This window comes from Gossypium hirsutum, chromosome D08 (assembly GCF_007990345.1).
Source record: "Gossypium hirsutum isolate 1008001.06 chromosome D08, Gossypium_hirsutum_v2.1, whole genome shotgun sequence".
In the NCBI taxonomy this organism is placed as follows: domain Eukaryota; kingdom Viridiplantae; phylum Streptophyta; class Magnoliopsida; order Malvales; family Malvaceae; genus Gossypium; species Gossypium hirsutum.
The window spans coordinates 3,225,026-3,235,773 of NC_053444.1; the positions used below are offsets into that span (position 1 = coordinate 3,225,026).

A 10,748-nucleotide genomic window follows, 5' to 3' on the forward strand; every position below is an offset into this window, starting at 1 on the left:
TAAAAGAAAGAATGTAAAAAATTAAATATTAAATAAAAATAATATTATTAAAAAATGAGTGGTCCCATACATTTACTTTAAACATGCTTTAGTATGTTGTTTTTTAATATAATGCCTACCACTTATAATTTCATAATGCTCCAACTAACGTATTTCCGGTTGTTACTCAATCAATTATTCTGCTAATTTTGGTTCATAATAATTATTATACATTTTAGGCTTGTTTTGAAAACTGATTCAATCGGGATGGAGATATTAAGGATGGCATTCCCAGCAGCCTTGGCCTTAGCTGCTGATCCCATTGCTTCTCTCATTGACACCGCTTTCATTGGCCGTATAGGTCTGCTCTTATCTCTCTCATTCATTATACAAAAATGTATGTATGTATGTATGTATGTATGTATGTATGTATGAGTCACGTTGGTCATGTGTGCAGGAGCGGTGGAGCTAGCTGCTGTAGGGGTTTCCATCGCCATATTCAACCAAGCTGCGAGGATCACCATTTACCCTCTTGTTAGCATCACAACTTCATTTGTTGCTCAAGAACAAACTCTTGCAGATACCACCATTCATGCCCCAAAATCCGACCATCCTGAAAATGACGGCGGCAACAAGGAGCAGATCATCACTCCCCAAGACTTGGAAAAAGGTTCAGACAAAATAACAAGTACATGTAAGCAGCCGCCATATGGGGATGGTGTTACCAGTGAAGTTAAAAAAGGGAAAAGACATATCCCATCAGCATCGACTGCAATGGTTTTCGGTTTAGTGCTCGGTCTGCTACAAACCCTGTTCCTGGTTTTCGGTGCCAAAATTCTCCTGCTTGTTATGGGTGTCAAACCTGTAAGTTTACTCACTGTCACCATACTGTTTGCATTAGTTGCCTGTTATATTATATATACTAAACGAGTCCAAATTTATTGAACAGAATTCCCCTATGATGAAACCTGCACTAAAGTACTTGACATTGAGATCCATGGGAGCTCCTGCAGTTCTTCTTTCTTTGGCCATGCAAGGGATTTTCCGAGGTTTTAAGGATACCAAAACACCTTTATACGCTACTGGTATGCACAAGGTTAAATTATTAGTAATTGCTTATAATATATTACCATAGTTTTACCGTAACCCTTTATTCTTTTTGTGGTTACAACAACAGTTGTCGGAGATGTAACAAATATCATATTGGACCCAATATTTATTTTTGTGTTAAGACTAGGTGTTAGTGGTGCAGCCATAGCACATGTTCTTTCTCAGTGAGTAAATTTTTCTTTGCTCTCTTATTTGCATTTTGCAGTACGGTAACTGGCTGCATATTGAAACTCTAATGGCTATAATGACTGTTGCATGCAGGTATTTGATTACACTGATCCTTTTATGCCAATTGGTGAAACAAGTGAAACTTTTACCTTTTCATATCAAGGACCTCCAATTTGGAAGATTTCTTAAAAATGGTATTCATTGGTGCAATTATTCCCTTTTTGGCTTTGGTTTAACAATGCTGATAATGAAAACTTTCACAGGCGTTATGTTAATGGGAAGAGTTATAGCTGTCACATTTTGTGTGACATTGTCAGCATCAATGGCTGCTAGGCTTGGTCCAACACCAATGGCTGCATTTCAAATCTGCTTACAAGTTTGGCTCACATCATCTTTGCTTGCTGATGGTTTAGCTGTTGCTGGACAGGTACAATCTTCGGTTTATTTATTTTTCTTGAAGTACAAGTGTTGGATGAATGTGCAGACATGAATACGAAGATATAACCTTCAAAGGGGCCTCTCAATACCCGCATCTGCATGTTTTAACACGAGTCCGAGTAACTTAACACACTGATTTATGTAACTGAAATGTTCACATTTTAGGCAATTCTTGCGTGTGCATTTGCTGAGAAGGACTATGAGAAGGTGGCAGCAGTGGCAGTTCGGGTATTGCAGGTACTGCTAAAAGGAAAAATAGTGAAACTTGATGAAGTAGCTAAGCAATTTCCCTTGTGGACATGTTTTTATGATTATAATGACATGCATGCATGATCTCAATTTCACTTTTTTAATGGATTTGCAGATGAGTTTTGTGATGGGAATGGGGCTAGCAGTTGTGGTTGGAGTTGGTTTACACTTTGGGTCAGGGATCTTCTCCAAAGATGCTGCTGTTTTGCGCCTTATCAGCATAGGAGTAGTGGTATGTTTTAGTTCTTCATGTATGTATGTATGTATGTATGTATGTATGTATGTATGGTCTTATCTGAATTTGTCTCTGCCTATCAGTTTGTAGCAGTTACACAACCAATCAACTCGTTAGCTTTCGTTTGTGATGGCGTAAACTTTGGATCATCTGACTTTGCTTACACAGCTTACTCCATGGTAATAGTCTAACAAGCTTGCAGTGCACCTCGTCCAGATATATAATATATATATATATATAAGTTGCAACTCTGTTAGGAGAAGTTTGTTAAGACTGGAGTGTCATATGTGGGATGTACTCCGTAACGGGTCAGTATTATACTCAATAAAGATTGTCTTTCAACTCCGATATAAGTTTAAGTACTAGAGAAGACAATAAATTCACAAAGTGGGAACAACTCATTGAATGTCTAAATAAGTTAACCATACACAATTGCACATAGCCTGACTCAAATCCATGCCAGAAACTTATAGGGTATCTTTTGAGTGAGCATGCTACCACTTGAGCTAGGTGCTCACCCAATGATAACATACAAGTTTTAGAATGTGGGTTTGTGTCAGACCATGCAAAATAGAGCATGGTTTGTCTGTTCAGACATCCAACAAGGTGCTTTTGATTTATGAATCTGTCTTTTCAGACACTCGAGTTCTTATCAAAGTCGAGAGATTACACTGACCCAGTAATAGATCCACCAGCTCCCGATGAATAACACCTTGAAAACTTCTCTCAAAGGAGTCAGAAATCACTCCACAATATACATATGCTGATTGATTTGTTCTTTCTTCAGATACTGGTAGGTGGAGCAAGCATTGCATCAATATTCCTTCTCTCCAAAAGCAATGGTTTTATAGGAATCTGGGTTGCATTAACCATTTACATGGTTCTGCGTGCCTTTGCTGGTATTTGGAGGTAAAAACAACACCCTACCATCCATTATCCATATCATGGTATGATGAATGTTGTTGAACAACATTTATGCATCAAACAAGTAACATGGAGAATGGTGTTATACTTTCAGGATGGTAACTGGTACAGGACCATGGCGCTTCCTAAGGACTCCATTGTAATTTGTAACCTCAAGAAGCAGAGAAAATGAAAAAAATAATGGAAGTTATTGTTGTTTTATTGAAATTTCAGCTTTGTGTATGTGAAAGCATATTAATGCTCTTGTTATGTGTTTGATCGCCTAGGCATGGTTTGTTCCTTAACCCCTTTTTTTCTTAGATACCCCCAAAAATATTGCAGATGTCTTGTAACAGTTTTATGCACAACAATGTGTTGTATTTTTAATTATTAGTAGTTGTTTTCCTGTAGTTGTTAATAAAGAGTTGCGAGTTGAAATATTCATATATGTTTGTTGATTGAGTTTTAGTTCGATTGATATGAGCGTTTTGTCAATTTAGGAAGATATGGGTTTGATTGAATCTGTTACTCTTATTTATAGGTTGGGTTCTTCCCCTTTTAAATTTTTTGGAATATTTAATCATGCTTTTGAAATTTGTTGAAAATTTTAATTTAATCTCTTAAATTTTTAAAATTTTGAAACGTTTTGTTATAAATTTTAATTTTTTGAACAAATTAATTTATTTTTTTTTATTTTTTTCGAAATTCTCATTAATTTCACAGAACTTTTAAAAATTTTAATTAGACCACATCCAAAATTTACTTCTAATGAAATATATATATTTTCTAATGAGATAAGATGTTATACGATAACAAATGTTTAATTAGGCAAATATGTCGATTTTAAAATGAAATAAGTGTTTTAGACCATTTTTCTTTAAATTTAGGATAATAAAATGTTTTTGGAGAGATAAATCGAAAAAGCATCCTAGGAAAAGAGCTTTTTGAAAAACATTTTTTACAAAACACCTTTTTTTAAATACATATTTGGTTAACTTGTCAAATAATAGTGATTTTATCATTGAGTGTTAAGTTTAATTTATTTTCTAAGCATATTTTATATATATATTTATTTCATGTTGTTTCAAGCTTTTTATTATTATTTTTAATTAATAATTATTTTATTTTCAAGTTTTTTATTAATAAAAAAATATTTTATATATATCATTATGTTAAAAATATTTTTAATTAATGACTCTTTTATTTGTATAAATAAATTAATAATTATATAATAAATATTTTTTTATATTTATCATTATTTTAAATATATTTTACTTTTTAAAACATCAAAAAAAAATTTGATATATTTTTCTTTATATATAATATTTATTTTCTCCACCTACACTGTGGGTATGATATTTCAAATATTTTTATACGTAAAATATTTCAAATAATTATTTCAAATACACATACAAAAATATATAATACTATAATTTACTACACTCATGATATGAATTGAAAAATAAAGATTTCACATATAAAAATTATATATAAAGTAAAATATATTAAACATAATGATAAATATCAAATATATATTTTTATTATATAATTATTAATTTATTTATATAAATAAATAAAGGAATTATTAATTAAAAATATTTTTAACATAATGATATATATAATATATTTTTATTATATAACTACATATTTATTATTTTATTTATATAAATAAAAGAGTTATTAATTAAAAAGATGAATTAAAAATTAAAAAAATTAAAAATAATATATTTATTAATTTAAAAAACTTGAAACAACATGAAATAAAAAATACAAAAAGCATTTTTTAAAAAGTGTTATTAATTAGTTGATGTTTTTAAAAAATAATATATTTTGTAGAAAGCTTTTTTCAAAAGGCACCTTTTTCAATATGCGTTTTTGGTTTCTCTCTCCAAAAAAGGTCTATTTCCCTAAATTTTGGGAAAAAAAGACCTAAAACCCTCATTTCGTTTTAAAATCAACATGTTTAACTAATTAAACCCTATAATAAAAAATCTAAATGTGCTTAGAGGAGGAATTGAACTTGAGACTCAAGGATATAATCACTTTAATTTGACCATCTAATTAGAGGAGTTAATGTATCAAAAGAAAACATATTTTGCAGAAAGCGCTTTTCTAGGACGTGTTTTCGATTTCTCTATTAAAAAACAACTTAATTCCCTAAATTTTAAGAAAACAAAACCTAAAACCCTCATTTTGTTTTAAAATCGGCATATTTACTTAATTAGAAGCTATAATAAATGTTAGAACCCAAACAAATACTATAATAAATGAGCCAATGATTAAAATAGTAAAGCTTGGTTATTATACTAGCAATCATATATGTATTGGATGCTTTTGGTCCCTAAAAGGGGAAGCTTTCATTTATGTTGGGGGTCCTCACGTATGAATATGGTTTAATACATTTGATGCACATCAAATGTTGAGTAAAGTGTCAAACTCAATATTTTTTAAGGTTTTGAATTTTAGTCTCATAAATGAATATAAAATGCTAAAAGAATTTATCCTAAAATGATATTCCACCAGACTCGATTTCAGATTTAATCAAAAACCTTAGATATTAAAAATCAAAGACCGAAAGAAAAACATTTGATGATAGTTTGAGAATCCAACCTTATTCAATTCTAAATTTAATCGAAACCAATATAAAAGTCGAAGACCAAAAAGATTTTTAAAAAAAACATTTGATGATGCTTTGAACCAAACTATTAAACCTTAAATTCCCAATAGACCATTAAAGGCAAAAGGCCCCTGTCCGTACGAATCACTGACAATGCCATTTCATGTCTAAACTCCATTAAAGACCACCCCACATACTTTTATAATGGTGTGAGTGGTCGGCATCATATGATAGGTACCATCATCCCACTTCCCCTAAACAAAGAGGCCACCCTCCCCCATCATCATCATCTTTTGAAAGTTGGATCCACATTACTGCCTTTTCCACCAACCACAATACCGAACCCATGTTACTCAGACTCGAATGTAAGCATCAAATACGACTATGTACCCGACATGACTATGATTAACCTTTTCTAAGTTTGAAAGCATCAAATATAGATACTTCAAGAAAAATGAGTATGAGCAACGACCTCCAAGAGGGGACCAGTACCACACCCCAGATTTTCCCCAATCATGAATTATAGATCACATGAATCAAAGTCATCATCCATTAAGGAGAACCAAGGCAAAAGAAAACAAAAGCAAAAGAGAAAGCTGAAAAGTAGAGCACAACAAACCATATGCATAGGACAAAAAAATAAAGATATTGAAATAATAACTTAAAAACCAGGGTTTACATCATTCAGAAGGAAACACATTAGCTGAACATGATCTCGTAAAATGCATCATCGGTTTTTCTTTTCACTGATCTAAGGAAAATATTGAAAATAATACGAAGACAACAAAATGGTACAAAACCTTAAACCGCAGAAGCGCTTGAGTGCTTAATATTAGCCCGAGTAGAGGCTTTCCTACATCTTTTCTGCTGGAACTCTGCTGCAGCTGATACAATAAAATGATTAAAAAGAATTTATAGAATAAAATTCCCATTCTAATCTTTCTGCCACGATTAGTTTTATCTGCTGTCACCACGAGTCAACTTCCTGTTGTTATCTTTCTCGAAAGACCAACAAAATATGTACCTTCAGAAATCTGTTTCTCTACACAACAAGCTGATCAAGCTGCATTTGCTCGATCCAAGCTCCTAAAACGGAATGATCCACAGAATTGATCTGGGAATTGGAATCATTGGAAATGTCACCGGATGATGCACCATGTGGAGCAGGAGCTACCAGCTTCTCTTTTATCATCTCAGGTGGGGATTCCTTTACAAGAGACTGGCCCCAAGATAAGTCGGGCCCCTCGCTACTGTTACGAAGCTCGTATGATGATTTTCGTAATTGACCTAGTTCGTCTGCACTAACTGACCAGTTCAACTTTCCATTAGGCGAACCCCACTTGGACCAAGGACAATTCACAGGAGATCCAAGTTCCCTAGAGCTAAGGCAGCTTAGCTGCTGCTGTCGTTGCTTCTCAAGCTGAACATGTGCGGACAAGCGAGCAGCCATGGGGGAGATTGGCTCAGTACTTCTAGGTGACATTCTTCCAGGAGACCCGACACCGAATGAAGCCTGCAACAGTGGGTGTTCAACATTTCTTGGTGCAAAAACACTTGTATTGATTGGAGATAACTTGCTCTGTTGCTGTTGAAACTGATTAAGGACAGCTGATTTATGGGTAGGGGAAAATATTGCAGAGGCAGCTGCCTGATCAGTATATCTAGGATATGAAGAGATCTCCGCAGAAAATAGCTCTTCAAGGTTTGAAGGAGTTAATGTTTTGGATCGACAAGAGCGACTCACAGACACTGGACTGTTATGAGACTGGGAAACACAGGTTAAATCATTTAGAATCTGTTCATGAGCATCAAAATCAGGCCACATGTCGAAGCCCTCACATGGGATATCTCGGGCACTAAGGGAGGATCTCAAGCGACTTGATTGAAAGTTGCTTCCAGGGAGATGAAGTGTTGGAACATTTGGTTGGGGCCACGCTGCAGATGAGTGTGAAAGGCCATTAGCAGATGGAGACATAGGCTGATTGAATGGTGAAGGGGATAAGGCAGATACTGATGAGGGTGAACCAGGTAAAAGGCCCATAACAGCAGCCATGTCCATGACACTAGCAGCAGATGCAGATGAGCGTGGAGAGGGAACGGCTGAGCCAGTCGAGACATACAGTGGGCGGAGTTCCTCAGCAGTGTGGGCGAAAAAGCATACCCGCCTATCACAACTTGTGCCATCCTTGCACATCCGAGTGCGGTATTGTGCTGGATGTAGCCAACATTCAAAAACTCCATGAGCATATTCACACATATCCCCTCGTCTACAAGCCCCTTTTCTGAAATCAGGGCATGGCACACAGCTGTAGTGGTACTTGCGCGGGTCCCTTCTCCGTGCATTCTCTCCTGGATGAACAAATGGACACTCCGTCCAATCATGAGAGTATGCTCTCGAACAAGGACGGATCTTGAATGAAAACATGCGGAACTCATCAGCTGCATAAACACTGTTCTTGATATCAGGGAGAGATGGATCAACAGGGTACTCTTTCCTCTCTGTTGTAGAGTTAACAGGTATATCAACAAACTTCGAAGCCATTGGTGAAGATGCTAGGTGTGAAGGAGAGGGTGATGATCGATTCTCCGGTGACGAAGAAAGGGGTGGCAAGCCAGAAGTAGAGTTATCAATGGATATCCGTAAATTCTGCTTCCCAAAAGGGTCATCAGAAACATGTCCCGAAAGAAGTTCTTCCATAACAGCTCTCATGCTTTGGAGCTTTGGATGTACTACAACAACATCAGCAGGTCGACAGCCATTGGCATCAGAAGAATTTGTATCAGCACCAGCTGATAAAAGTAGATTAACAACATCGATAGCATGAAGAGATCCGCCAGAGGCAGCACAATGAAGGGCAGTACTTTTGTCTGTACCACACGATAGGTTGACAGCCTCTGAGTGAGTCAATATAAGCTTAACAACATCAACACTGCCATAGGTAGCAGCAACCATTAATGGAGTTCTATGCTTTGCAACTATTCGGTTTGAGCCTTTTTCACGACAATACCAAAGTCCAACCTCATCGATCGAAGAAACGTCCTTCTCTATAGATTGCTTAATTCCCTCAACATCATTATTAGAAGCAAGCTCATGTAAGCTAGAAAAAGAGTCCTCAGTTTTCACAGTTAAGTGATTCATATCTCCAGATTTTGAATGCTCCGGACCAACGCACATGCTTCAATTAGTTGCAAATTCATGAACAAAGAATAAATAACCAATCATATCAAATTCAAGGATGAAATTGCTAAGATCGTTAAACCACATGTGCACATAAAATATCTCAGGAAAATGACCATAAAAAATAGAAAAAGCATAAGAAACAAGAAACAAACATAAATCAACCAAATGAAACCTTTAAATGAACAAGGAAAATAAGATTATACAGTAGAATTACTTCACCCTTTAACGAAGAACATGCAACACAAAAAAATATATTTGTAATTTGATTTTCACAAGCTTTTTACCATATTTTTAGTAGGCCAACTAATCTAGCTATTGAATTTCAACAGAAAAAAAAGAACCCAACAAGACATTCTAAAACTTTTGTTCACATTACTACATTAGTAGCTATAAGAATCTTAATGTTCTGTCAGATGACAGATCCGATCATAATATGGAATAATCTAAGATAAATACTTAAAAGACAGAAAATTAAGAAAGCCAATGATTCTTATTCTCAAGATAAAAAGAATTTTTTTTATCATGAAAAAGAGACCATGACAAGAACTATACGACATTGTTTATGGAATTTTCTTTCTTTTTTCTTTTTTTTTTTAAAAAAAGACATAATATGCAAACAAAGCAAGAATAAAATCAAAAAGAGATTTAGTGAATATTTTGCTAGTGATTACAAATTCACCCATAATCCATAGTATTAATCAAGTTTTAAGTCACTAATATTTTCAAAAATTAACAAATCTAGCATTGCTCAATAAAATATCAATAAATGTCAAAAAAAGAACAAAAGGGGAAAAAAATTAGCTAAATCACTTCTAACTTTACTAAAACAGAAAACCCATTACAACGAAGCTTCAATTTTCTCAATTTTCAACCATTAAAAAAATTAATCGAAATGCAAATCAGCTGATAACAAAAATCAAAGTTCTAAACAAACTTACCAATAAGAAAAATACAAGTTGAAGCTCAAAATCTCGTAAGCAAAGCAAAGGGAAAGCTTGAAACAGATCTAAGGGGAAAAAAAAGGGTATATTTATATATATAGCTTAAGTTGTGGAAAGCATTCGAGATATGATTTTAAGGATCTAAAGAGATCAATTATCAAAGGCTATAGATACAATAAAAGAAGAAGGAGATTTTATTGAACAACAAAAATAATTTTATTTGTATAAATATATCATCCCCATTGATGCTACCAAGAAAAAAAGAACTATTTGAAAGCCTTTTTTTTTTTTTTTGCTTTGCTTTTTTTGGAGAGAGAGTAATGAGAGGGAAAGGAAGTGCAGAGAGAAAGTAACGTCTAGAAATGGAAAAATGAGGAGAAAAAATGCGACTTTATTTATGGTTTTGGTGAGAAAAAAAATATTATAAAAAAAAAGGAATGACAGATTGGGTTCTTCATATATGATTTTAGTTGGATTTAATATAATTAATTAATTTTGATTATCGTAAAGTTGAGTTTGAGTTTAAAGTAAAAAAATTTATTTTTTTAATAAATTTCATGTTTCTAAATTATTAATGAGTTGAATTATTTGAAAGTTTTTATTTAAGTTTGTTTTTGTTTAAATGTACGGCCAGCGAGGAACGATTTGACAATCGGTATGGTGGATTAATACTCATCAACGAGTAAAAGAACATACATTTATATTCAAGTCGATCTGACGATCAATATCGATGATCAAAGAGAAAGGCTGTTTAGATTTTGTTTCGCAGATTCGTAGCGTTTAAATTTGTTTCATGAAAAAAAAATTGAATTATAGAAGAGAAAGAAAATGAAAGCTTTCAGTTAGTGTAAACGGTGTGAATAAATAGAGCCTTACATCAATGACTTTAACAATCCAATATCTTAAAAGAAAACTTTTAAATAATAC

The 10,748-nt window shown here is 33.7% G+C and overlaps 2 protein-coding genes across 2 annotated transcripts; one reads left to right on the forward strand and one right to left on the reverse strand.

Annotated features, from left to right (window-relative positions):
* Window positions 1-210: 210 nt before the first annotated feature.
* LOC107918626 (protein DETOXIFICATION 43) lies at window positions 211-3,522 on the forward strand (the record flags this gene model as incomplete). The annotated part of the gene is made up of 11 exons (XM_016848220.2): window positions 211-340; window positions 437-843; window positions 929-1,064; window positions 1,157-1,253; window positions 1,351-1,451; window positions 1,521-1,684; window positions 1,861-1,932; window positions 2,060-2,176; window positions 2,263-2,358; window positions 2,967-3,088; window positions 3,198-3,522. Coding segments are annotated over 11 exons (1,491 nt in total), but the record flags the coding sequence as incomplete, so codon positions are not given.
* Window positions 3,523-6,326: 2,804 nt separating this feature from the next.
* On the reverse strand, window positions 6,327-10,183 carry LOC107920205 (zinc finger CCCH domain-containing protein 30). The gene is made up of 2 exons (XM_016849776.2): window positions 9,819-10,183; window positions 6,327-8,875 (listed from the first exon to the last, which is right to left on the reverse strand). Exon 2 carries the CDS (start codon window positions 8,872-8,874, stop codon window positions 6,742-6,744), a length of 2,133 nt encoding a protein of 710 aa, XP_016705265.2. The 5' UTR covers window position 8,875; window positions 9,819-10,183; the 3' UTR covers window positions 6,327-6,741.
* Window positions 10,184-10,748: the final 565 nt, after the last annotated feature.

What these genes read in the sequence shown, in the direction of transcription:
- LOC107920205 (XM_016849776.2), bottom strand. Translation starts at nt 8,874, where the DNA reads ATGTGCGTTGGTCCGGAGCATTCAAAATCTGGAGATATGAATCACTTA.